Source organism: Canis lupus, chromosome 7, assembly GCF_011100685.1.
Source record: "Canis lupus familiaris isolate Mischka breed German Shepherd chromosome 7, alternate assembly UU_Cfam_GSD_1.0, whole genome shotgun sequence".
NCBI lineage: Eukaryota > Metazoa > Chordata > Mammalia > Carnivora > Canidae > Canis > Canis lupus.
The window spans coordinates 8,102,753-8,130,101 of record NC_049228.1 but is presented as its reverse complement, the minus strand read 5'-3'; the positions used below and the strand labels follow the sequence as shown (position 1 = coordinate 8,130,101).

Here is a 27,349-nt window from a genome sequence, read left to right as displayed (position 1 = left end):
AGTTTGGGTACAATGAACCTAGTAAGCATACTTTGGTTTTTGGAAACCCCAAATTCAGAGATTGGCATACTTTCCCAGACGTACGTGGGCTGAATCACCTGTAGAAGCATATTTATTTGTTGACTGCCTGGCACTCTGAAATGTATTTATGTCGTCAGTTAGTTCCTGGTTGGTTGACCCTTAGAGGTGAGGGGCTATCACTGACTGGTTGGCTTATAAAAATGTGTTAACTGAGGCGAGTTGTCATTGATTGAACCAATGAGTTTAAACTGGTTCTGGATACCCTGATTATAGAACAATCAAGCTTGTCCTAAGAATGTGGTAACTGGGGCACCTGGGGGGCTCACTGGTTGAGTGTCTGCCTTTGGCTCAGGTCGTGATCCCAGGGTCCTGGGATGGTGTCCTGATCTGGTTCCCCGCAGGGGGCCTGCTCCTCCCTCTGCCTAGGTCTCTGCCTCTCTGTGTCTCTCCTGAATAAATAAATAAAATCTTCAAGAATGTGGCAACTTTTTAATATTCTCACAATTGATACCAACTATCTGTTTTCATTAGAACATAATGCAAGTTGAAATCTGATATAATACAAAATTACGTATTTACCTATACTAATGGATCAGAGCTTTGTGGTGTTTTGTAAAGAATGAGGTAACTAATAAGTGTTTCACTATGACAAAGTTTGAGAACCATTAGGTTCAACCACTAGGTTAAGGTATTTTCTAAGAGGCAAAAAGCATTGCTTTAGATAAACTTAATCAGGAAATACTTCATTATTGGAATTAAATTCATCATCATTTTTAAAAATTCTAGTTAGTTAACATGTAAATTCTTTATTTTTAATAGTTAATAGTTTTTTTTATTTTTTAAAGATTTTATTTATTTATGAAAGACAGAGAGAGGCAGAGGGAGAAGCAGGCTCCACGCAGGGAGCCCAACACGGGACTCGATCCCGGGGGTCTCCAGGATCACGCCCCAGGCCAAAGGCAGGCGCTAAACCGCTGAGCCACCCAGGGATCCCCCTGTTAATAGTTTTTAATAGTGAGAGCAAGAAGGAAAATATTTGTAAACATGCTGAGAAAAAGAACGAAGAGGCATTGGAAACAGGGTGTGGATGGTGGGGATGGGTTGAGAGAAGCAGGCTGGAATAGGAACTATATCTCCTATTTGGTGTTTGTTCTAAAAAGAATCTTAGCATCGTATTAATTGGGTGAGACCTCGACCTCAGAGGTCATATGACTAATCTCCTCTCCAGTTTATACCGTCACTGGCAGATGATTTCCAAACTCTTGCTTGCATGCTTTTTTTTTTTTTTAAAGAGAGAGAGACAGGCTCCCTGCTGAGCAGGGACCCCCCCCCCCCCCCAGCCCCCATCCTCAAGTAGGGCTGGATCCCAGGACCCTTCCCCATCCCCAAGCAGGGCTGAATCCCAGGACCCTGGGATCACAACCTGAGCAGAAGGCAAATGCTTAACTGACTGAGCCACCCAGGCGCCCCATCTGCTTGCATGCTTTTAGTCATAAGCTTACTATACGTCACAAGGAAACTCCTTATGTTTTCCATTACTCTGATTTCTTAATGACCTAAGAACCGCTTCCTTGTACTTCTATTTGCTACTTTTCATTCTGCATTTTCAAGCCATGTAAAACAAGTCTGTATTATTGGACTTCACTGGATCGATATGGCCCCCTTTCAACTATCTGGAGGCAATTATTATATGACAGGATTGTATTGGCACTTCTCTACTGGTCTATTCAATTGTTCTGTATGTGACAGGGTTTCTGGATTTTTTTATATGCCCAGGTCCCTCTGACCTGAGTGCGTTTTTGTTCATCAAGGTCTCTCTTGAAATATAACAACGACTATCATTGACTAAATGCGTAGTGTTTGCCAGGCACTGCTGTAAGCACTTTACATGCATTGTCTCATTTGATTTGCAAAATTGCCCCATGAGGGAGGCACTGTTTTATAGATGGGGAAAGAACTTATCTAACTTGCAGAGAGTTGATAAGCAACTTGCCCAAGGTCTTAAAGCCAACAAATGGAGGAGTCAGAATGCAAACCCAAGCTGTCCAGTCTCATTTAACTTTCTTGGTTTCCCACCGACCAGATTGTAAAGTACAACAAGACCACCTCCTCATTCCTTTTTCTGGACATTTCCCTTCTACTAATAAGATGTTAGGGTTTTGTTTGTTTTTCAGCAGACCCTTGTTGGCTTATATTGAGCCTTGTAATCAGTGGAAACCATGTAGGTCTTTCTGTTTTTTTTTTTTTTTCTAAGATTTTATTTATTTATTCTTGAGAGACACAGAGAGTGAGGCAGAGACAAAGGCAGAGGGAGAAGCAGGCTCCCTGTGAGGAGCCTGATGTGGGACTCTTTTTTTTTTTTTTTTTAGATTTTATTTATTTATTCATGAAAGATACAGAGAAAGAGAAAGAGAGAGAGAGAAAGAGAGAGAGGCAGAGACACAGGCAGAAGGAGAAGCAGGCTCCATGCAGGGAGCCTGATGTGGGACTCGATCCCAGGTCTCCAGGATCACAACCTGGGTCGAAGGCGGCACTAAACCACCGAGCCACCCGGGAAGCCGCCCCGCCCCCCCCCCTTTTTTTTTTTTAACAAGAATGTTCTTTATTTGTACAAAGCATTATAATTTTCCTCAGCATTCTTCATTTATTTGTCAACAAACTTTTGACTATATTCATTAAAAAAATTAACAGTGTCAAACTACATACATTCGATTGTACGTATGGGAACATGACCTGAGCCGAAGGCAGATGCTCAACCACTGAGCCACCCAAGTGTCCCACTATCTATGTCTTTTTCACATGATCTGCTGCTAGAATAAGCCTTCATAATTCTGTGGCCCTGCAACTGGATTTTTGGAACTAATTCTGTACAATATCTTCTTCCCTGTTCAGTTTCAATTGGTTAGTTCAGTGCTTGGTTCCAACCTGTTGAGTCCTTTTGAATCCTGACTCTACAATCTCAGCTCTGCATCAGTCACTGAATTGATATGTATACCTTGTCACTTGTCCTACATTGATGATAAAATTGCCAGACAGGATAGGGCCAAGGACCATTTTTAGGAATGGGGATTTCCTGTGTTGGGAGAGGGGCTTCCATCTGGTAACAACCACAGTCTTCTGAGACCATCTCGAAACCTTGATTCTGAAACTATTAAGCAAACCCTCTTTCCTTCCTTTTTTAACCCAGGGCTTCTCCACTTCAGCTCTATTGACATTTTGCACTGGAGAGTGCTTCGTTGTGTGTGCGTGTGGGTGTCCTGTGCATTATAAGATGTTTAGCAGCATCCTTGGCTTCTATTCATAGGTGCTAGTAGGGAGTGCCCCAGTTCCCCTACCAGACAACCAGAAATGTCTCCAGACATTTTCCAGTGTCTCCTGGGGGGACAAAATTGACCCTCCTTCCATTGAGAAGCAATACTTTACCTTTATAGATTACTTGAGCAATCAAGTATTTATTAAGAACCTGTTATTTGCTCAGGACTTAATGAATTCTTTTATTAAAAAAATAATTTGTTTGACAGAGAGAGAGAACTTAAAGAAGGGGAGTGGGAGAGGGAGGAGCAGACTCCTCCACTGAGCAGAGAGCCCCACCTAGGGCTCAATCCCAGGATGCTGGGATCATAACCTGGGGGAAGGCAGACACTTAACAGACTGAGCCACCTAGTTGATGATTTCTATGAACACTAAAGAGGAAGAGGATGATAAGGACCTTGATCCCAAGAAGATTATACTCTATTCCTGGAGGAAGAGAACCCAGATGGGTGATAACCAGTTTTTTCTCCTTCTAACCTAGAGCTTCTTCTTCTTCTTTTCTTCTTCTTCTCCTTCTTCTTCTTCTTCTTCTTCTTCTTCTTCTTCTTCTTTCTTCTTCTTCTTCTTCTTCTTCTTCTTCTTCTTCTTCTTCTTCTTCTTCTTCTTCTTCTTCTTCTTCTTCTTCTTTCTTCTTCTTTCTTCTTCTTCTTTTTTAACCTAGAGCTTCTTACTATGATTTGAGTTGATGAGGAGGAAGGCTGGGTAGAGCGAGAGGTCCAACTGGGAATATTGGGAGCTTGCCTTCTCTCTTCCTACCAGCTATCGAGTTTTCTTTTTCTTTTCTCTCTCTCTTGTTAAAACACAGAAAGACAGAGGTATCAGCCATACGAGCCTCTGGCCAGGTGTGAGGTGGTGGCAAATAGTTTTTTCTGCCCTAGAATCAATCAGTATCTGCTATTAGTGTACTGTAGCTCAGAAGTTAATTTATCTTCTGATTTTAAAATGCTAAGCCCGGTGGGACTTATAAAAGTTTCTCTCCTGCCACCCCTAACATGAAACAAAAACGAATCCTCAACATACTTCTTTTTTAAAATTATTTATTTATTTATTTATTTATTTATTTATTATTTATTTATTTATTATAGACAGAGAGAGAGAGAGGGAGAGGGGGGGGGGGCAGAGACACAGGAGGAGGGAGAAGCAGGCTCCATGCCAGGAGCAGGATGTGGGACTCGATCCTGGGTCTCCAGGATCACGCCCTGGGCCAAAGGCAGGTGCTAAAGTGCTGAGCCACCCAGGCATCCCCTCAACATACTTCTAAGCATGTAATATGAATACCAGAGTCTGGAACAGTGATGCTGACGGTCAGGCAGCTGCTCTCCCCACAGGGCTCAGCGAAGACCCCCCTTAGCCAGCATGCCCGCCCTCCCTGCTCTCCCTCCCAGGGAAACGTGCCCCTCAGGAATCAGATACGGAGACATACTATAAAACGAATTTTATTTCAAAAATGCAAAATGGGTGGTCGTCGTAAAATAATATAATAATATAAAAAGCATTTCCCCGCCTTCCACCTTAGTGCAAACTGGTAGATGCACCCAAGATAGCCCAAAGGTCATAGATTTTGGACATGTCATCGTGCAATGCTGCACAGCAGCAAAATCACTCCCAACCTCCTCCTGGTGGCTCCACGTGGCAGCTCAGGGCTGAAAGTCAGTGGCTTCTCAGGGCTCGGTCCGGGGGGCGCAGGTCTGCAGGTCTCGGGCCCTGCCCGCGCTGTGGGGCGCTCTCGGCTCCTAGGAGGCGGGGGGCCGGTAGGAGAGCGCGCGGCCGCAGGGCACGGCCCCCCGCGGCTTGCCTCCCTGCAGCCGGGGCTGCACTGCCCGCAGCTCCGCCACCAACGCCTCCTCGTCCCGCCGGCGGCCGGCGGCCGTGAACGGGCCGCACACGGTCCCCACCAGGCCGATCACCACGCCCAGGAAGGCCAGCACGCTGCCCAGCACGTACAGCTTCACCAGCTTCCGACCCGGCCTCCGGGCCACCAGCTCCTGGGCCAGCGGGATCAGCTCCTGCACCGATTCCATCCCGGGGCGCCTGCGGGGCACCTGCGGGGCACCTGCCGGGCACCTGCGGGGCACCTGCGCGGGGAGCGGGCCGTCAGCTCCGGAGGGACGGCTCCGGCCCCCCCCACCCCCGGAGGTCGCGCAGGGAGGGGGGCCGCCCGGCACCCGCCGCGCTCCCCATCCCCCCGCGGGGCTCACCTCGTAGGGGGCAGCGCGAGCCGAGGGCGGGTGGGGGCGCGTCCTCCTCCTCCTCCTCCTCCTCCTCGGGGCCCGGCTCTCCCAGGTGCAGGCTCCGCAGCTGGCGCCTAGGCGGTGCCCCGGGGCCGCTTATATCTTTCCTCTGAGGCCCGCCTCCCGGGCTCCCCTGGCCCGCGGCCCGCGCGGGAGGAGGAGAGGAGGAGGAAGGGGAGGGGGGAGGAGGGGCGGGACAGGACCCAGGTGGAGGCGGCACGAGCTGTGCACGCCCGGGTCGCGTGAGCTGGGCGCCCCGGGCGGGGGAGGCCGCGGCGGGGGGTGCAGGGGGTGCACGGGGGGCGGCCAGGCCTCAGGAGGCCCCATTCCGGGGGCGGGGTGCGCGCACCGGTGGGGACATGTCCCACGTGACTCTCCCTTAGTGCTGTGCATGGGCGGCACAGGGTCTGGGGCTGTCCCGATTAGGGCCCCTAATGAGGACATCGCGGGGGAGAGGGAAGACCCTTAGTCTTTGTTCCTAAGGGTGTCGTCCTGGCACAGGTGTGGGGGTCGGGAGGGGAGGGCGACGGGAGGGATCCTGGTGGGAGCCGAGCAAGGTCTGCAGGCTCCGCTGTGCTTGTGATTCTTTCCCCGACTGGTTTTAGTCACAGGTGCTTGCATTGCTAGGGTCACTGGATGGAGAAATATCTATTGAGGGTGCCCTTTGACGCACGTGTGTGTGATGCCTCTGATTGTATTTGTACTTCTGTGTATCATCAAGTCCAAAGTATCCCTGCTCCTACTTGAGAAGTGCACTCGGAGGGGGGTGGGTAGGGGACAGTGAGGATGCAAGGGAGGGGGGGGCGGCTGTCCATACATTTCCTGTGCTGGTCCGGAATGCATTAGTTCATGCTCTCAATAGTTACTTGCCACTTCCCTGGGTCTGGGGGTGCCCCAGCATCCTGCGGGCTCAGCTTATACAAACAGGGCCAGAAGGGTGAGAGTAGAGGGTTTGGGTAAGAGCTAAAGAGAGAACTCCTGGGCGGGGGGGGGGGAGGGGGGGGCACCTGGCTGGCTCAGTTGGAAGAGCGTGTTACTCTTGACCCCTGGTCTTGAGTTCAAGCCCCAGCTTAGGTGTAGAGCTTAGTTAAGACAAAACAAAACAAAACAAAAACCAACCACACTTGGAAGCAAGGGAGGAGAGAAAGATGCATTTTGGCTGAGATTCAAAATCATCACCCCGGGGTGGAGGGTGTAATGATTTAGCTTTGGTTATCCATTTACCACAGTCCGCCAGCAAGCAAGAGGGGAAAAGCAGAGGTAAGTGGGTCAAAGGACTGCAAGCAGCAAAGGGGGGAGGAGAGGGAAATCAGACAGGCCAGAAAATTGTAAAGGTCAGTGATGCAATCTTGCAACAGCCTGTCGAAGTTCGGCTGAGCCCTGTGGAGAGGGACAGGGAAAGGGACAGTTTCAAAGATCAAATGTTTGAGTCCTTGCCAATTTTAACAGTAATCTTTTTGGGGGGCGCTGAGGCAGTTTTCCCAGATAATTCAGTTAAAAAAGACAGCCATTACAACTACCCTTTGTCTTGGCTTTTAGCTGTTAAGGTAGTAAGATCCGTGCGTGCACGCCGATTGGGCAAGTTAACCAGCTTTTGCAAAATTCTGCCTTTTGGTCTGCACCCAAACAGTCAAGGTGATACAGGACCAAATCGGGGTGTCTCCTAGAGGATGGTGTCCCCCGCTCATTGTTCTTTTAATGCTGTCAGACAGGAAATTTCTGCAACAAGGGACCAAGCTGAGATTAATATCACTCTTGGCATTTTCTTTGAATCTTCCTTATGATCGTGGAGAAGTCTCTAATACCTGGCAGAAATGATATGTGAGCCTTCTCCAGGGGTGTGAGTGTGCCAAACACTGTGGCTTCTGGAAGGGTATGTGATGTGAACCTCACTATCAGGGCTTTCACCTCGTTCCTTCTCTGAAGGTGAGTCAGACCAGCTTGGGACCCAAAACTCTGAAATTGACCTCATCATAGGCATTTCCGGTATTTCTATAACTCAAAGACGCAAACCACATGTCTTCCAAGGTCACCAGATCGCAATTTATCTGGGGTTCCCCTTTTTGTGATTTGCTGGGGTAGAGCACATCACTCCCTTGGGTGAGTTCCCCTCTTTCCCTCTTCAGTAATCTGACTTTGACCCTCAGACCCTACCATCTTGCTGGTCAGGGTTGGGCAGACTGGGGAGCAGGGGGTATGCATTGGGGTTGCCAGTGCAACTGGTGTTTCTGGTTTAGGGGGTAGCTGAGGCTGAGTAGGAGATGGTGGGAACAGAAGGCTGAGGAATCTGGGGTCAACTTATATTTAGGAATTTCTGATAGCTCCTCTGTCTACGTGGGGAAAGAGAACCCAACTTCTAGGGTAGGGGTTTAGTAGGGCTTGGGAACTAGGCACATGCTTTAACTGTGCTGATGTCACTTTAGAGATGGGAAGCCTTGTGTTGCATCACACAGGCCAGACCAGCGGTAGGGCGATCAGCCATTTCAGTGTGTCTAGGGCTGGGGGGTTTCCCTGAGTGCAAGACTTACAGGGCTGAAAATGGGACAGCTTTGGGCAAACTGGGATAGTTGGTCCCCCTACCCTTGAATCTATCCCTAACATTTAATTGTGCCATTTCTAGGAAGGTAGGAAAGGCCAGTTTAAAATTTATTTATTTTGCTTTCCAAATCCTTTTCTCCCAAACTTTAAATTAAAACAGATACCCAGAGCCATCTGCAGAAAAAACAATCACAGAGGGGCAGCAGGTGGTATTAGAGGTGAGCGAAGAAGAGAGATAGGGCTGTCCCCACAACAGTGCCTTGGAGTTTGAAGGAACAGTGGATAGAGGCCTTTTAGATGATTGGTTGTTTATGAGCCTCAATTATTAGTATTGTTATTTTATTAACAGCTCCTTGCGGCCTACTAAAGTCAATGCCCACCCCTGGTATTATAGGAGGCTGGAGGGAGAGGATCATCCATCATAGGAGATAGGATAAAATCATTTGTAAATCTTACACTCCTTTTTATTTTATTTTTTTAATTTTTTGATTTTCTGAATCCTTTATTTTAAAATATTTTGCTCCATTTCTTTTTTTTTTTTTTGCATATTTTTTATCCTTTTTTTTTTTTTTTTTAAATCCAGTCCTTGAGTTACTTTCATTTCATGTACACTAGTTTTGGAGAGGTTCTTATCTCTCAAATATCAATGGATGATTTTTAAATCTACATGTCTAACCTTTGAGGGAGGGTTAGTAGATTAGAGTTCTAGAGCCTAGACATTTCTGTGGGGGTCTCCTGCTTTTATTACAGGCTTAACACGCTTTAAATAAGACTGCCCATATTCTCTGTACTCTTGCAAACTAAGTCACCTTCTCCATAGCCCTATTGCTAGGGAGTGGCATCTCCATTTTACTTCTTTTCTGGGCTTGAAATACTCTGGCATTTCCTTAGAGAGGCCTTTCCTGACTGTGCTATCTCACCATTCCCTACTCAGTGCCCTGCTTTATTTTTCTTCATAGCACTTAGCCAGCCCCTGACTTTATATTGATGTAACTGTTGCTTTGGTTTTGTGTTGTCTTCCATGATCACTGGAGGTGGATAAGCTTTGGGAGGGCTGGCACTGTGTTTTGTTTTTCACTGTGTCCCCATAGCCCTGTATGATCCTTGGCATATAGTAGATCCTTAATAGGTAACCATGGGATTAATAAATGTCTTCCCCATTGGACTGGTGGGGACTATGTTTATTAAGTTTGTGCAGTCAGACGTTTAGTGGATTCTCAAAGAAGCCATCAGGTTTTCCCCTTCCCTTCCCTTCCCTTCCCTCCCTTCCCCTCCCTTCCCTTCCCTTCCCTTCCCTTCCCTTCCCTTCCCTTCCCTTCCCTTCCCTTCCCTACCCTTCCCCTCCCTTCCCTTCTTATTCTCTAGGTAGGCTCTGTGTCTATTATGGAGCTTGAACTCCTGACCCCAAGATCAAGAGTTGCACACCGTACCAACTGCACCAGCCAGGAGTCCCATTGTTTTTGTTTTTTGACAGTTTTCTTTTCTCTTTTGTTGTTTTCTCCTCCTCCTCCTTCTTCTTTTTTTTTTTTTTTGCCTTTAGTCTTCTCCTCTGTAATCTATCTCAAACACTACCACCAAATAAATCTTCCTAAAATTAAATTTTTATTCTAAATTGCCTGTTTAAAGCCTGGATCATTTCTTATTGCCTACATGGACTCCTGGGTTCTGCACATTGGATTTTAGTTGATTGGTATTCTTGGAATCTGAGACTTCTATGATCTGCTCTTCCCTACTCATTTGACTTTGTATTCCATTCCAGCAAGAGCCCTGTGCTCCAGAGATGGGTTTCTCATGGCCAGAGAAATGGTCCATTCTCATTGTGGCTACCTCACCTTTGCTTATAATCGTCTTCCTCCCTGAAATGCTGTTCTCTTCCCACTCTGTCTTCCTTCCTTCAATTCATCTGCTCCAAGAAGCCAGCAGCACACCCTGCTCTCTCTTTTCTTTGAATTTCAGCTGCTTCTGTGGCTCGTCCTGCACAGATTGGCACTGCACCGTGTACTGTTCTATACAACTGTCTCGTTGTTCCCTGTGGGCTTGCCCTGTCTCTATGAAAGACCAGATCTTTGTACCTCTCATGGTGCTAATGTGTAAGAGGGCCTTAATCAATACTAGTTACATTGACCTGAAAGTCAGTATTGAGATAGAGATTGCAAAATGACGAGACTCTCTTGGGTGGTTATTTTAGGCACTGTGGCTCGTCCTTGGCTCAGAGCCTTGGGGTTAAAATTGCTCAAGACCTGGCAGCTTGGCTTGGTTCCTTCCACTCTGGCTTCCTCACCTTTCACTTGCACTCCCAACTTAGTGTCTGACATTGCAGCGATTGGCTTACTCTGGAGCACTCCTCCCGCCTGCTCCTGGGACCTCAGGGCCTTGACAAATGAATACCGATGAACAGCCTGCTCGGAGACATTTTACTTTAGTCCCTCATGGCTTCTGGCCAAGCAGAGCCACTATCTGCTGGACCATGCAAGATGTGCTGGGAGCAGCAGCACCCTACTGCCCACGTCCCACTTCTGAATCGCACTACTCTACTTTCTAAGTTTGAGTCAGCAGGGAGTCTTCCCCAAGCTCAAATACCAGCTAGACTTAAGGGTATAGGGCTCTGGAGTCAGACAGACTTGGGTTCATTCAAGACCTGGCTCTTTTTACCGGGCTCTGACCTTGGACAGGTGGACTTAACTTCTCTAGTCATATCTCCTTGTCTGTAAAATGAGGGTAATGATCACACCTTTTTTTTTTTTTTAAAGATTTTATTTATTTATTTATTCATGAGAGACATAGAGAGAGAGAGAGGCAAAGACACAGGCAGAAAGAGAAGCCAGGATCCCGGGATCACGACTTGAGCCTAAGGCAGATGCTCAACCACTGAGCTACCCAGGCGTCCCAATCACATCTATTAAGTGAGGTGTGGTGAAGCCTGAATGAGGCGGAGCCCTGGAAAGGGCTTAGCAGTCTGGCACAAATGAAAGCAATCAATACATGTTATTGATTCAATCATTATTCTGTTGTCTTTGCCTGCTCACGTCAGCAATTCTTGTGGTTCTTTGTCCCCATGAAGGTCATTCACATTCTTTAGGTGACATCTAGGCAACAATAAGGTCCAAAAACATTTGTTGAAGCCGTGTATCTGATACTGTGTTAAGTATAGTTAAAGAAAGAAGAATACCACATTGTTTTTGTCCTCGTGAAGCTCAGAGTCAAGGAGAGGATTCAGAGATTAAGGACGTTATTACAATATACTAGAATAAGCACAATAATAGAACTATATACCGGGTAAACCAATAGAGTAGAATGAGCAATATATTGACTGGTTCAGTTCGGGGAAGAGAAGGTCAAGGAAGGCCCAAGAGTGGATGATGCCTGAGCAGCTGAGGGTACTTAAAGGATGGATGATGATGTTCACTAGGTGACTCTGGGAGGGAGTGGGGCCTCAGGGTTGGGGGAGGCCTGCAGTGAGAGACAGCTGCATATAAAAAAGGATAGGATGCCTGAGAATACACTGCATGGTCAAAGAGAAGTTAGATGAGATTGGGGTCAGGGCATAAAGGATGGGTTTTGGGAAATAGCAGGAACTGAGGAGGAAGCAGTAGGCAGGAGCCATAATGAACAATTATGTAGATGATCACCTATGTATGTGATATCTAGGAACTATTGGCCACTTCCCTCTTCTAGAAAGACATTCTTGGCTTCTATGTCATCATATTCTAATTTTCCTTCTATTCTATTCTGGATACTCTTTAGGTTTTTTTTTCCCCCTCACTTTTGCCCCCCCCCCCTTTTTTTTAGGTAGACTCCATACCCAGCGTGGAGCCCAAAGTGGGGCTTGAACTCATGACCCTGAGATCAAGACTTGAGCTGAGATCAAGAGTTTGACACTTAACTGACTGAGCCATTCAGGTGCCCCAATCCTTTTACCTTTTATATGATCTTTAAATATCAGCAGTTCTCAAGACTCAGTCCTGGAACCTCTTTTTAAACTCTACATGCTCTCTTTAGGTGATTTAGTTTACTTGCAAGGTTTCTGTTATGCCTCTGTGTAGATGACGTATACATCTGAGCCCTAGACTCTTGTACCTTCCTGCCCAAGCTACATCTTGACTTGGATATCTTGCAGCTATCAAACTTTCCATGTCTGAAGCCAAATTCAGTATTTCCACCCCCAAAACTTCTACCATCATCTTGCTTTGTCTAGATTTTACCACCTATCTGGTACCTCAGGTCCTAAGCCTGAGAGCCATCCCTTTCTCCTCTTTCTCTGTCACCTCTCATATATAATCACCAAGACTTGTCATTCTGCCTCTTAAATATATCTTGACTTTATTTGCTTTCTATCCCCCTTGCTATCTTCCAAGTCTAAGCCCTCATCATCTCACCTGGAGTATTTTTAAAAAATTTTTATTTATTTATGATAGGCACACAGTGAGAGAGAGAGAGGCAGAGACACAGGCAGAGGGAGAAGCAGGCTCCATGCACCGGGAGCCTGACGTGGGATTCGACCCCGGATCTCCAGGATTGCACCCTGGGCCAAAGGCAGGCGCTAAACCACTGCGCCACCCAGGGATCCCTCACCTGGAGTATTTCTATGGTCTCACAACTGGTCTCTCTGCCTTGGGTCTTGACCTAGTCAATCCAATCAATCTAATCCAATCCAGTCTAATCCAGTCCAATCCAATCCAATCTAATGTAATCTTAAAAAAAAAAAAAAAAAAGAAAAGCAAACCTTATTATGTCATTCTTCTCTTTAAAGCCCTTCAATGGATCCCCATGTTTGTTGCCCTTTGGATAATGCCCTGGATTCTTAGCATGGCGTATTAGTTCACCCATGAGCTTGTCCTTGTCTGGTTTTGCAATTTCATTGTATATCCCTCAACCCTTGCTCTCTAGGTGCCAGCCATGCAGTTCTGTTCTTTCACAATTTTAGATCCTTTCCCATGTTCTTCTCTCCACCTGGAACAATTTCATCCTTTCCCTTGATCTTATGAACTCATACTCATCCTTTAAGTGTCACTGTCCTCTCGCTGCCCCAGGGAGGCCTTGCTTGATGCTTAGGTGAGGGGAGCTCTCTGTGCTGCACGTTCCCATAGCCATCTTTCCCTTTCACAACTAAATTGTGTGTCTCTATTTACAGACTCTAAGCTCTGTGAGGACAGGGACTATCTCTGTCTTGGTCAGTGTTCTCAGAGCTAGCACAATGTGTAGTCTATGGAGTTATTGAATCATAGCTATCAATTTGCCTTATATTGAATTGGTTATCCTCTTGGTGGTGGGACAAACTGATGAATTTCAGGCAGCGGAACAGTTCGATAATGTTGGCCTTTTAAGTGGATTGCTATTGGCAGAGTGAAGAATGCATGAGTGGAGCAGGACTAGAGGTAGTTGAGTAGGATGTAGTTAGAATAATTCAGGTAGTGAGGGACTGGGCTAAGAGAAGCAATGCGGGTAGAGGTAGACAGATTTGAATGGTGCACCATAGGTAAAGCTGAAAGGCTTAATGGTACAGAAGAGAAAAGGAGTCAGAGATGACCCCAGGTTTGGAGAGGAAAGAGGGAACACATTTGGGGAGGAAGAGAATGAGTTCCATTTTGGATATTTTGAGTGCGGGCTATTTATGAGACATGTAGGCAAAGGTGGTCAAAGGTGGTCATTAAGCAGTTGTATATGAATCATGACTCTGGAGCTCTGGAGAGAGATTGAGTTGTGAGTTGAGGATTTGAGAGGTTTCAGTGAGTTGGAGGTGGCTGAGATCTTGGGAATGGGGGTGATAACCCATGAAGAAATAGAGAGAAGAGAGAAAGGATGGATATATGGGGGCTGAGGAAACACTGATGCTTGCCTGAGGCTGGTGGTAAGGCAGAGCAATAGGTCTTATTTCCTAAATCATCTTGCAGAGTAGTTCACTTCTCAGAATATTAATCATAAAATCTGATTTTCTTCCTTCACATCCAGAATCTAGGCCAGGAGCCCTCTTGGAATAAAGGACTCTTTTCTAATGTACTACGTAGAATTTTAAGAGGGCTTCTGATGTACAAGCCCTACAAAACCCCCAGGATTAGTGAATATGATGGGATAGTCACTCCCATGATTAGGTTATATTATATGGACAGCTGATTTAAAATAAAATTAAAAATTCAGTTCAACAGTCACTTGAGCCACATTTCAAGCAGTCAATAGCCACAAGTGGCTAGTGGCTTCCATATTGGACAGTGCATATATAGAACATTGCCATTGTTGCAGAAAGTTCTATAGGAGAACACTGGGTCTCAGTCCATGGAACTGTAGGAAATCATCTGGGAAATGGTTCTCAGTTCTGGCTATAGATACTGCCTGAATTCTTTGTTCTCCCTCATTACTAAAACTGTTTATTAACAGTTGTCTACAATCACTGTATCCATTTCTTCATCAACCATTCACTCTTTTGACCCATGTGCATCTGGCTTGCATTACCACTACCCCACCAAAATCTAACAGGATGTTTATTGAATGAACCAGATTTTTATCATTCAAAAGATAAAAACTATTTCTTCCTTCTAGAAACTCCTCTTTGCATCAGGGACACTGCACTCTCCTGTTCTTTAATGTACTCCTTAGTTTCTTCTTTCCAGATTTCCTTCATTACATCTTTCTCTTCTGTTGGTCAGTGATCCTCAACCTTGAACACACATTAGAATCACTGGGGTGCTTTTAAAGTTTCTGAAGACCAGGTTAGATCAATTAAATCAGAAATCTCTCCAAGTAGGACTCAAAGACCAGTAAGGTTTTAAACTCTAAAGGTGATTCTATGGTGCAGCCACAGTTTGAATTACTGCTCTTAATGTTGGGAGTATTCTAGGATCCTACTCTGACCCATCTTCTCCAGCTAACATTATTTCCCTAGGTCAGTGGTTCTTAGCTCTGGATCCACTTTATTTTTATTTTTATTTTTTTTTTAAGATTTTATTTATTTACTCATGAGACACACACACACACACACAGAGAGAGAGAGAGAGAGAGAGAGAGGCAGGCAGGCAGAGAGGCAGAGACACAGGCAGAGGGAGAAGCAGGCTCCATGCAGGGAGCCCGATGTGGGACTCGATCCCGGGTCTCCAGGATCAGGCCCTGGGGTGAAGGCAGTGCTAAACCGCTGAGCCACCCGGGCTGCCCTGGATACACTTTAAAATCATCCTGAGATCTTTTAAAAGCTCTCATTTGCCTGGGAGTTGCCCAAGATGGATGGACTCTAATTCCTGGGAGTGATTCTAGTATCTCGTGTGGGGCTGGAGTAAGACTTTAGAGGTCCAAAGCCGTGAAAAGATTGAGTTTTCTACTCTGCACATATAAATAAAAGTAACAACAATGTTAAATCTTAAAATATCTATAGGAAGATGTCTGGTCTTCTAATTTTGCCTAAGGTGTTTATTTCCATATCTTAAAAGAATTAGATATAAAAATTTTCCAAAAAAAATTTGGTACCTCTACTTTGCTGGTACCTTAAATACACGTTTAGCTGGCTTAGGAAGTCTAGCCCTAAATCTCATGCTATAGGTCACCTCCTTAAAGAGACTTCTCTTGTCCATTCTTTTTTTTCTTCCCTCTTTGAAGATTTTATTTATTTATTTGATAGGGAGAGAAAGAGAGAGAGAGAGAGAGAGAGAGAGCACAAGCAGGGAGAGGGGCAGAGGGAGAGGGAGAAACTCAGTTACTCAGTTCCAGGACCCTGGGATCGTGACTTGAGCTAAAAGCAGATGTTTAACTGAGTGAGCCACCCAGGCACCCCTTATCCATCCTTTCTATTTTTTAAAGAATTTATTATTATTATTTATTTGTTCATGAGAGACATGGAGAGAGAGGCAGAGACATAGGCAGAGGGAGAAGCAGGCTCACTGCGAGGAGCCCACTGCGGAATTTGATTCCAGGACCCTGGGATCATAACCCAAGCCGAAGGCAGACGCTCAACCACTGAGCCACCCAGGTGCCCCCCATCCAAACTTTCGCATCTATAATATCATCCCATTAAAAATATTTCATAAAAAGTGTTGAAATTTGTAATTGTCAGATTTAGCTTTGGATTTACCTGTTTATTGTTTACCTCATCCATGAAGGCAAGGTCCCATCTGTGTTTTTTGCTGCTGTCTTCTATGATCTCATCTAGCACAATGTCTGGTACAAAAGAAGTGTTCAATAAACATTTCCAGAATGAATGAATGAGTGCAGGTTGATGTATGGCAAGTAGCAGTAGAGGATGAATCCCAAGGCAGATAGGCCCCCTTGGGTTGTTACCCTATAGAAGGCTGTCTTCATGGGGTAGGATGGGAGAAGTGAGTTCATGGAGGAAGTGAGTTCATGGTTACAAGGAGGAAGGCTCTTGGCTCCAGCAACCTGGTCAAGGCTTAGAACAGCAGGTATGTGCCATGATGTTGGATGGATGCCAGCTAGTAAATAATTTTAAGTTGTAATTTCTCAGTGTCATCTCCAAATTTTCAGTAAAATGTCTTAAACTCAACAGCTGTGTGTTTTGTTCTTTGGGAAATGGAGAAAGGATTGTGTGTTTCTATTTGGAGCATGGTGCTCGAAAGAAAGCTAAGACTGTCTGAGGACAAACAGCAACTACAATGAAATTAGTATCATCTGCTAGCATCTCCTTTGAGTTGTCAGCATCATGGTTATTTGGATAGTAGAGGAAAGGGTGGTTTGGATAGCTAAAAAGTTGAGGTCACTCTGGTTACATAATTAATAAGTTATTTGGTAATTATGTATTCAGTGTCTGTGTCCCATGAGACAATGGTCTCCCTCTGGACAGTGATGCCGTCTGACTTGTTTACTACTGGTCACTGGATGCCTGGCTCCGTGGGTGCTCAGTAAATTCTTGTTTGTGAATGAATAGTTCTGGGTGTTTATGTTTCTGGGTCAAAAGTCAGAAGGGTCTGCTGACACGTGAAGAAAAGGCCAGGCTCTGAGGACCAGGACCAGTAGAAGCTGGGGGTGGCGGGGGCTTCTGTACAGCCCGATTTGTTGGGAGGATTCAGATCCAAGCTCAGGCCCCCAGGACAGCTGGAGGGATAACAGGACAGTCTTGATCCCTCGGCAGTGGACTTAGAGAAACAACTATTCTGAGATCCTGTTAGGTTGTGGAGAGGGGTTTCTTCATGTCTTAGGCTTGGTGCTTGTTGGCCCAGGGCTGGAATGGGCCTAAAGTGACCGGCGGGACACGTTATCTTAGGCAGCACAAGGATAGGCAGGAACTCAGGTACTGACAGACCTTTGGCTGCATGTGTTCCCTGATTCTCTGTGAGTGACCAAGAACCCTTAGAAATGCTTAGGAAGGGGCAGCCGGGTGGCTCAGCGGTTTAGTGCTTCAGCCTAGGGTGTGATCCTGGAGACCCGGGATCGAGTCCTGCCTCGGCCTCTCTGCATGGAGCCTGCTTCTCCCTCTGCCTGTGTCTCTGCCTCTCTCTCTCTCTCTGTGTGTGTGTCTCTCATGAATAAATAAAATCCTTTAAAAAATGTTCAGGAGGGGTTGCCTGGGTGGCTCAGTGGTTGAGCATCTCCCTTTGGCTCAAGGCGTGATCCCCGGGGTCCTGGGATTGAGTCCCACATCAGGCTCCTTACAGCGAGCCTGCTTCTCCCTCTGCCTGTGTCTCTGCCTCTCTCTGTGTGTCTCAAGAATAAATTAATTAATTAAAAAAATGTTTAGGAGGCCTTGTGAACTAAGACCCTCTTTCCATTTGTGCCCTCCTTTCCCCTGGAGCCACTTTATTCCTTTCATCACTCTGCAAGTTCTAAAAGCTGGGCCTTGTACGCCTTGAGTGCCTAGGTCCATGGCCCGACCACAGAAGTATTTCAGTGCCCCAAACCAAAAATACTGACATTTTAATCCCTGGCCTCTCTGTCCCTATGTACCAGCCACGGTGGTTGGAAAAGGAAGCCTAACCTTGAGAGTCTGTTGATCAGTGGATCAACTCACCATGAATTTTCCCAGGTTCCAGTTCTCAGGAGAAAAAAAAAATATTGATTTTTCTGGGTGATTTTCTCTTTCTGTTGTCTTGAAAGGGAGTTATGCAGTCATATTCATGGCATATTTTTCAACCCTTTTTGATAGGGTTTTCCCTTGCCCCATGGATCCGTACTAATAAGCCAATATTTATTTATTGAGCACCTGCTATGTGCGAACAGAGGGCTATGTATTCATTAGGGGATAAAAAGAGTGACCAAGGGTGGTTTCTGCTCTCAAGGAGTTTACAATCCAAGCCTGGGGACAAATCACAAAATAACTAAAAGTTGAATAGCCATAAATATGTAAATATGACATAGAAGCGATTTGCAAACAGAACAGAACTGATTGTTTCTTGAATTGTCTCAGGTCTGCTGCTGCAATTTGGGTGAACTGCAATTTCAGTGAATAGCAGAGAAGTCACCGATCCAGGAACCTGATCTGAGTCTTGGATTTAGAATTCATCTAAGTACACAAGAGGTGTAGACAGCAGTGTAGACAGGCAGAGCTGGATGAATTGAGCCTAAGTGTGGTCAAGGGAATGGAATGGCTGGATCGGAGCACTGTATGAAGGGGGGCTGTGTGAGATAGGGTCAGATGTGCAGCTTTTTCAACAGGACCCTGAGAGCCTAGCCTGGCTGTGGATTTAGGGTTTTAATCTGGAGATGATGGAAAGCATACAGGTCAAAGTGCATGCCAAATCCAACTCAGCAAATGAAGCACGAGGCCAATGCTAACAGGATGAAATGTACCTTGGGAAAAAGTGCAATGGCATGTGTGTGCATCTGTGTGTGTATGTGTGTGTGTGAACACGCACCTCTTAAGACGAGCATGAATTCAAGATGGGGACAGCCTGTTTTAACAGTATTTGACTTGAAACAGATAGAGGTGTTAATATATCTATAAGCTCAGTATGGGTCGTTGGTGTGATTTGGCTGGGAAAGCCTCCTGCACTTCAGGCTTCAGCAGCAGGAGGGGAGTCTCCAGAACAGAAGTTGTCCTGGCATCCTACTTGCTTTCCCCAAATCCTCGAAGAGGACTACTTTGATAAGATGGCCAATATTCATATAGGGGCTTCCTGAGTTCTTTCCTGTGGGAGGGTCCTTTCCTCATGTGCAATTTCCATTCAGGTTTTTCTAGGACCCAGAGCCAACTTCACTCCCGCAGAGCACTGCACAGAGTTTATTCATGCAGAGTTTACTGAGCCGCCTGAGGGGACATGGTCAAACCTCATCTGCGAGAAGTAAGTATTGATGCACCACCAGGTGAGCAAGCGTTTGTCTGGGATGAAACGGTGTTCTGAGACGTGGAACTTTCAAAGCTAAAACAAGGAGAATCCTGGAAATCTACAGTGGTTGGTCACCCTACAATATACCAGAACCTTCTCTGTGAAGATTCATCCCCACACCCAATTGGTTTTTGTCTTAGAAACTGGAGCAACCTGCCTGTCTCATAGATATTTACCCGCTAGGTACAACTTGCAGAGATCTCATGGTCTGTGTTCCTAAGGTTTTCCAAGGGGGCAAGCTTGTGATGCTTCAGGTTTTGCAAATGTAAAATATTCACAAGGCCCTTTTTTCTATTACTTTCCTTGTCATCGTCTACAAACTGTCCCATGTGACTTTCCCTTTTCATGAGAAACAGATTCCCTTAATCTTGGGAGGACCAGATATTATAATGGAAAGAGAATGGATTTTTGGAAGCTTAAAGATCTGCTGGTGGATTCTGGTTTCACCATCTACCAGTTGTAGTAGATGCTGTGTATTCACCAAGTTCTACTGCCTTTTCCTCTTCTGGGCACTTTGGGAGATCAGTTAGGCCCCCTCTGAAGAGCTCTGGCCAATAGGGGGTAAGCCGAATGACTTGTCACTTTAGAGCTGAAGCGTGGAACATGACAAGGGTGTCTCCGTGCTCCTCTATCCTTGCCCTCATGACCATTAAGGCCACGTGTCCTTGTTGGTGTGACTACAGGATGGCAGAAATCACCTCTCCCCTCACCCTTGTCTCTCATCTTAGTTTGCAAGAGCGACAAATGAATGTTTGTTTGTTTAGCTGCTGAGATTTTGCGGTTAGTTAATGACTGCAGCATAACCTGACTCAAACACTAGTTCTGTGTCTTCCTCACCTTGGGGTACCCTAATAAAATACCATGGATTGGGTGGCTTAAGCAATAGGCACTTACTTCTCGTGGTTCTAGGAGGCTCGGAGGCCAAGTTCAAGGTGCTGGTGAGAGCTGGCTTCCTGGCTTCAGACAGGTGGCTCCTTGTTCTCTGTGGAGGCAGAGCCCTGGTGTCTCTTCCTCTTCTTCTTCTTCTCCTTTTTTTTTTTTTTTTTAAGATTTTATTTATTTATTCATGAGATACAGAGAGAGAGAGAGAGAGAGAGAGAGAGAGAGGCAGAGACAGAAGCAGGCTCCATGCAGGGAGCCCGACACAGGACTCGATCCCAGGTCTCCAGAATCATGCCCTGGGCCGAAGGCGGCTCTGAACGGCTGAGCCACCTGGGCGGCCCTCTTCCTCTTCTTATAAAGGCGCTAATCCCGTTATGGTGACTCTACCCACATGAGCTCATCTAAACCTAATAACTTCTCAAAGGCCCTCCATCTCCTCATACCATCACACTGGGGTTAGGGTTTCAGCCTATGAGTCTGGGGGGCACATATTCAGTCCGTAACACCTTGTAAGCTTGTCTAGCTAGCTAATAATGCTGAGGCTATAAAAAAGGGATATAATATCTCTTTCAAAGGACTATCTTATAGGGCTGCATAATGAGATACTGTAGATGTGGTGTTTAGAATGGTTCGTCATACTTAGCAAGAGCAGAACAATATTTTGTTCCCTTCTGTTCTATCAGGGAAATAGATGTTTCTTTCTGGAGTAATACTTAACCAAGGGAGTAAGTACAACCTCTCATGTCCAGGGAAACATGCACAGAGTCTCCAGATGATGCAGGTCGGCCCGTCTCTGTACTGTTGTTTGGCTCTTGGTCTTTCACCTGGAGTGGTCTTTGATCAAGGGACCCTGCCCAGAAAATGCCACCGTGATGTAAGACATTGGACACCAGGACTCCACCTCCCCCCACCATGTTCACCTCTAAGCATCATATTTTAGGAGAATTGTTGACAGGTGTGGGTACTTCTAGAGGAAGGTGAGCAGGTTAAGAAAAGCCTGGAAGTCATGGGGATGGATGAACAACCTACTACAAGTAAGGTTAACAGATTTAGCAAATAAAAATAGGAGAAGCCCAGTAACATTGGAATTTCAGATAAACAAGGGATCCTATTTTAGTATAAGTTGCCTCACGTGATCTTTGGGGTCTCCTTATACTAACAAGGTATCTCTTGTTTATCTGAGATTCAAATTTAACTGGGTCCTCTGTATTTTATCTGACAGTGCTAGCTACTGCCAGACAGGGCTTTACCATTCTAAATAAGATCCCTGAAAGGGCCAGGAGAACTACGAACTAAATATTCAAATGTTCCAGTTGGCTTTTGTTGACTAATATGGGGAAGTGAGCACCTTGTGGTTTGAGAGGGAAGGGGATAGGGATATGGATGTAGCTGGCTTCATGCCTGGAATCAACCCCAGGCTACCAGGATTACTGAGGACAGTGCACACATATCAGATAGAGATGCAACATCACAGTTAGGAACACAAATGTGTGTTTATACTTGGATACCCGGAGCTGCTGGGTATGCAGATTTCTGAGTGAGCAAGGGGGAAGTTTAGAATTAGGTGTGTTATTCTGGGAGAACTGCACGGGAGAGGCAAATTTGGGTGAGGGTGGGAATTTTGGTTATCCTCCCTTCCTCCTTCCCCTCAAAATATAGATAAATGAGAACTGATTTGCCCTAACTGATCTTTCTTTTGATTTGCCCTAAGACATACGAGCAGGAGGATAAGGTGCTGCTGGTTACTTAGTGCTTTCTCTGCCCTCCCTCTCTGTTAGTCTGTCCTTCCTTACGCATTTATTAGTAAACACATTCATTGAGGAACTATGCAAAGGGATTTCTTGACATAAGACATCTAATAGCTCCAAAGAGCAGTATTTCTTAAGAAGGGGAAACCGCATCTTACAAAATCGATGATGATCTAGATAACTTTTAGTGAACTCCCTGGCAGTCTGTGGGTATAGTGGAAGGGGTTCAGGGCACAGAAGGGAGCAGAGAGAGAATGGATTAATAACTTGTAGAGGAACAAAAATTACCATCCTTCCCCTGACACTTTTAGCTTTAGGTTTACTGATTATCTAGCAAAATATGCTCGTTATGGAAGACAAGGGCACGCAGAGAAATAGAGACAGGAAATGTTCGTGTGCTGGGTATTTTCTCCCTGTCTTCTCTCTGAGTATTAGTTTTCTCTACAGTTAAGTGGCTTTTATGCACATTTTTTTCCTAATTCCCCCCCCCCCATTTAACAGTATCCCATAAACACCTCCCTCTTCATCAGTATTAAATGTCTTACCAATATTTCAGATCAGAAGAGGGTCAGTTTTGACTCATGTTTTCAGGGGGAAGGAATGAGATTGGGTAAAGACTCATCACCTTGTCTGCTAAGATATTGACTGGATGTTAGTTAATCTGTGTTAGCCAAGGCCCCAGGAAAAGAAGGTGCCTTTTATCTAGAGCCCTCAGACTTGCTGGACAGACTTGCTGGACAAGTCGCTCTGAGTTAAGAACAAAACTTCTGTCCAGATTTACTTAGACGCCTATTTATTTTTTATTTATTTATTTTTTTCAGACTCCTATTTTTATCAGGTGTTGGACTCTGGTTTTACTAGATCTTGATGGCCATAAAACAATAGGTTTATTTTGCTTACACCTGTTCCTCTGCCCTCTGTCCTCTATTTTAAACACTCCCCACACTCTATCCCGTGTCCTTCCCTGTCCAGGAATGCTGGAAGCATTGCCCTGCTCTTGGGAACTTAGCTTTGTTGGCCTCCAGAGTGTCCCCTCACCCCTTCTCTTCCAGGTCATGGCTTCTGAGGAGTTTGCAGCCCCTAAGGAATAGAGTGGATTGCACAAAGTCTTCTCAGGTTGGGACCTGGGGCCTCCATGGATGGCTCACTACCTGGTAAGTGAGCTATGAAATATCTGGATGGGAGTGATATTTGTGTTTTGATAAGAACAACTGCAGATTTTGCTGATCAGAGGCCTTGACACTTGCATGTGATGCATACGTGAGTATAGATACACTTTACAGAGGACACAACTAGCCAGGCCAGACATTTGCATTGTTTCTTGGAATCTTTACAAGGATCCGTGAATTAGATGGCTAATATTCCCACTGGAGGCAAGTAGCTGTGGTTGTCCAAAGGCATGCATCTGGTGGGTGCAGGACCAAGACTTTTGCCGTTACCTCTCGCTCGGAGGTCCGAACAAGATGTCTGTCCGAGATGGACAGCAGAGCATTCTGGAGGGGACTTCGGAGGAGATTTAAAAACATTGGATGTCCCAGCCGCTCTGTAAGCCAATTAAATCTTTGAGTGGGGCCTGGCTTAAGTATATGATTTTGTAAGTTCTGCAAGTTATTCTAAGGGACAGCCGTGGTTAAGAACCAATAAAATCCAACACCTTTATTTATAAATGATGAAAATGAGACTCATCGAGGGGCTTGCCCTAGTTTCCACTTTTATTGAGTAGCAGAGCTGGAGCTGGGTCTAGGATTTCCTAGATATTCATGTCCATACGTGGACCCGAAGTGACCACAAGTACTGCAGGGAGATGCTGATTAAAAACCCTTAGGTGAGGTTGATTCCAGGCATGCAGCCAGAAACATCTGTATTCCCTTCCCCCTCAAACCACAAGGTGCTCACTTCCCCATACTCAGTCAACAAATGTGAATTTGAACATTTGGATATTTAGTTTGTTGTTCTACTGGCCCTTTCAGGGATCTTTTTTTAAAAAATATTTTATGTATTTATTCATGAGAGACACACAGAGAGAGATTGAGGCAGAGACACAGGCAGAGGGAGAAGCAGGCTCCATGCAGGGAGCCCAATGTGGGACTTGATCCCGGGACCCCGGGATCACGACCTGAGCCAAAGGCAGATGCTTAACCTCTGAGCCTCCCAGGCGTCCCAAGGATCTTATTTAGAATGGTAAAGTCCTGTTTGGCAGCCCTCTGCTAGCTCGGGAGGCAGATCTGATGCAAATACCCATGTCCCTCCCAGCCATTCCTCAGTGTCTCCCCAGATGCTTCTGACCTGCCATGTGGCTGCATGTTGCCCCCTTGAGGCATACATCCCTCCTCCTCTCAGGCTGTGCCATGGCCGCATGGCCAGCTTGACATGGTGTCTCTGTGGCCAAAGGTCACAGAGGTTGGACTTAGGTCTTGAGACTCTAATGCCCCGAGGGCAGAGGTAGAGGTGGTTGGGGTGGAGGAGGGTGCATGATCCTGAGCTGGCGTGTCTGCTGGAGGAAGGTCAGGAATCTGGGGGGGACAGTAAAGGTGGTAAAAATGTCCACACATTCTTCCCTCTTCTCTGGGAAGCCAGCCTACAAGGGACCAGCCATGGGCCAGTGTCCTGCTCCAGCAAGCTGCCGGCTACACTGGGCTGCACCCCTCAGGAGGGCAGGGGTGGGGCATTTGGGGGTGTGCCCTGGGAGGTAGAACAGAAGGAGCTGAGGCTTCGGAGGTGACCCGGGAGCCTGACCCCAGGGTAGGAGACTCCCCCTTCCCGTGGTAAGGCGGAAGTTGTGTCATCCTGTTGGAGACACTTTGTTTAATCTTGTTAGGTCACCGTGATGTTTGTCCGGCTACCTTCTGTTTCCATTCCTTATAGGGTGCTTCCGTCCTGAGAGCCACATCCTGTCAGATGCCAAGGAAACCCTGCCTGCATGTACCTGAGGCTCTGAGGTGGGGCCTTTGGAGGCCACCCCCCCCCCATGTCTGCCCACACAACAGAGGCTGTCCATCTGAAAAACAAACAAGAAGGCACCCAGTGGTGCCTCTTCTGGATGTTCCTACAGAATCAATGTCTTCCCAGGAGTCCTCAGCTAACACCAGTCAGTCCTCCAAGAGCTGGAGCAAGAGAGCTCCAAGAGGCATTTTCAGGTATCGGGCCTTGATTAGGTTTGGGAGGCATGGAGTTAGTTCACCGTCTGGTGGATTCTAGTCAAAGATGATCCAAGGGAAAGAAAGGGACTTGAGGCAATGTTAGAATCTAAGTGAAGTGAGGAGTCCTGGAGCAAACTGGTCTGGGCTCAACCAACCACTTCCTAGTTGGAAGCAAGTCATATATTTATATGCCTCCTGTTCTTCATCTGCAAAGTGAGGATAACTGTCTGCCCCCCACAGAGAGGCAGTGAGTGTTAAGTGAGTTAGTACATATAAAGGGTTTAGGACGGGGCCTGGCACTCCCTGAGCACTTGGTAAAATGGTAGCTGTAGTTCAGTTAGGCTGACTGCCTGATTTCTCCCAGACCCCAGGCCCACGCTACCGGGTACCATGGTCTAGTGGGCAGACATTCAGGTTGAGGAGGGGAGGGTGCGGGGAGGAGAGGGACATGGAATGCAGTCACCCCGTGCACACAGCCCAGCCTCCTGTCCTGCTGGCCTCTGCCTGAGGCTGGGCTCCTGTCTGTGCCCAGGGTCAGAGCAGATTCCCTCTCTCTGGTTTTGGGAGAGGAGCATGGAAGAGTGACCGACGTCTGGGCGGCTGAGCTGTTGTGCAGGTGTGGAGGGCCACGCCAGCTTGAGTCAGGTGGCGGCGAAGCCGCAGGGACGTTCCTGGAGCCTAGCTCGTCCCACAGACGAGGACTCAGACGTGACTCACCATGTTCAGGTGGTGCCTGGGCCTTAGTCACCTGGTGCCCCTTCCTCCGACCCCTGCGATTCAGCACAGCCTGGGCCAGGCTCTCTTATCCTCCGGAAACGTTTCTCCCCTTTCCTTGTTCTCTGTCCCTTGATCTCTCATTGATCAGATCTTGGCTGGTCTCCCCGACAGATGGATAAGGAGCCTGGAGCTGCTGAGGCCACCCCCGCACCCTGTCAGGCATTGCCAGGGATGACTGCGGAGGGCCCGGGATACTGCCTACATCAACACGGTGACATTTCTGTAATCTGAGGCCGGGTGGCCCCCTCTCTGCGGCTGACTGCAGCAGGAATCTCCACTCTCAGCCATCCGTTCTGGTGACCAGAAGCCCAGGCCGTCCCCTTTGAGAATAGAGATATACCCACAGTGCGTGGGGGCTCCTTAAATCAGTCGTTGACACCTCAGTGTGAACCTGCTCATTATACCAAGAGTGAGCACCTGCTGTGTGCCAAGCACTATTTCCAGGCACTCGGAAAATAGTAGTGAACGAAATGGGCAGAAATCTCCTCTTTCTTTTACATTACATTCCGCTGCGAGGAGTCAGAACAATAAACATGATAAATAGGTAAGTTCTGTAGTTGATTTAAAGGCGGTAAGTGTTGCAAACAATAACAACGACAATAAAATGACCCAGCCTACCATAAGGTAGGGTAAGTGGAATTGGGAGTGGCATTGGGCAGGGAAGTTTTTTTTTTTTTTTTAAGATTTTATTTATTTATTCATGAGAGACACACGCAGAGAGAGAGAGAGAGAGAGAAGGAGGGAGAAGCAGGCTCCATGCAGGGAGCCTGATCCCGGGACTGTGGGATCACCCCCTGGGCCAAAGGCAGATCCAACCGCTGAGCCACCCAGGCATCCCGGTTGTCATTTTAAACAGGGTGGTTGGAATGATTGAGAAAGCGTTTGAATGAAGCCTGGAAAGAGGTCACCCAGATGCCCAGGGGACCGAGAGAGCCCCTGGGGCCAGAGGCCCAGGCCAGCAGCAGCCTGGAGATTTGGAGGCAGGGCGGCAAGGAGGCCCTGCACCTGCAGTGGAAGGAGTGAGGGGCAGAGACAGAGAAGTAATGGGGGTGTTGGGATCATGCAGGGCCTCACAGACTTTAGGGGTTTGGCTTTGGCCCTGACCCTAACGGGGAGCTAGCGCAGGCTTCTGCTGGGGGAGTGACACGGCCTGGGGCGTGGGGCGTGCTGCAGAAGGCTGGAGGCTATTGCAGAAGTTTGGGGAGAGAGGCTCAGGCCCAGAGGGTGGGAGCTGCCTTTGGAAGGGGAACTAGAGCATTTCCTGGTAGCGTGATGTGGGTGCAAGAGAAGCAGGAGTCAAGGATCCGGCGCCTAGCCGCTTCCCTGAGCGTGGGTCCTGATGAACCAGGGCTGGTGGTGGTGCTGCTGCTGCTGCTGCTGAGGCTGAGGGCTCCCGAGCAGTATGCTGGGAAGCGGGGCAAGCGAGGACACTCAGAGGGACA

General features: G+C 46.8%; 2 protein-coding genes across 5 annotated transcripts in view; one reads left to right on the top strand and one right to left on the bottom strand.

Annotated features, from left to right (window-relative positions):
• The window catches only part of LAMB3 (laminin subunit beta 3), a 126,783-nt gene that overhangs the window by 57,634 nt on the left and 41,800 nt on the right, over positions 1 to 27,349 (top strand). Inside the window, exons 1-5 of one of the 4 annotated variants that reach the window (XM_038542036.1) lie at positions 5,791 to 5,806; positions 19,203 to 19,337; positions 23,043 to 23,144; positions 24,856 to 25,127; positions 26,019 to 26,451. The gene's annotated coding sequence lies outside the window, so the exon portion shown is untranslated. Of the gene's footprint in view, positions 1 to 5,790; positions 5,807 to 17,772; positions 19,338 to 23,042; positions 23,145 to 24,855; positions 25,128 to 25,995; positions 26,452 to 27,349 lie in introns of those variants that run through there. The other 3 variants (XM_038542038.1, XM_038542035.1, XM_038542037.1) reach the window with 3 other exon arrangements.
• G0S2 (G0/G1 switch 2) lies at positions 4,754 to 5,684 on the bottom strand. Its single transcript, XM_038542039.1, has 2 exons — positions 5,532 to 5,684; positions 4,754 to 5,408 (listed from the first exon to the last, which is right to left on the bottom strand). The coding sequence occupies exon 2, from the start codon at positions 5,352 to 5,354 to the stop codon at positions 5,067 to 5,069; it is 288 nt and encodes a 95-aa protein (XP_038397967.1). The 5' UTR covers positions 5,355 to 5,408; positions 5,532 to 5,684; the 3' UTR covers positions 4,754 to 5,066.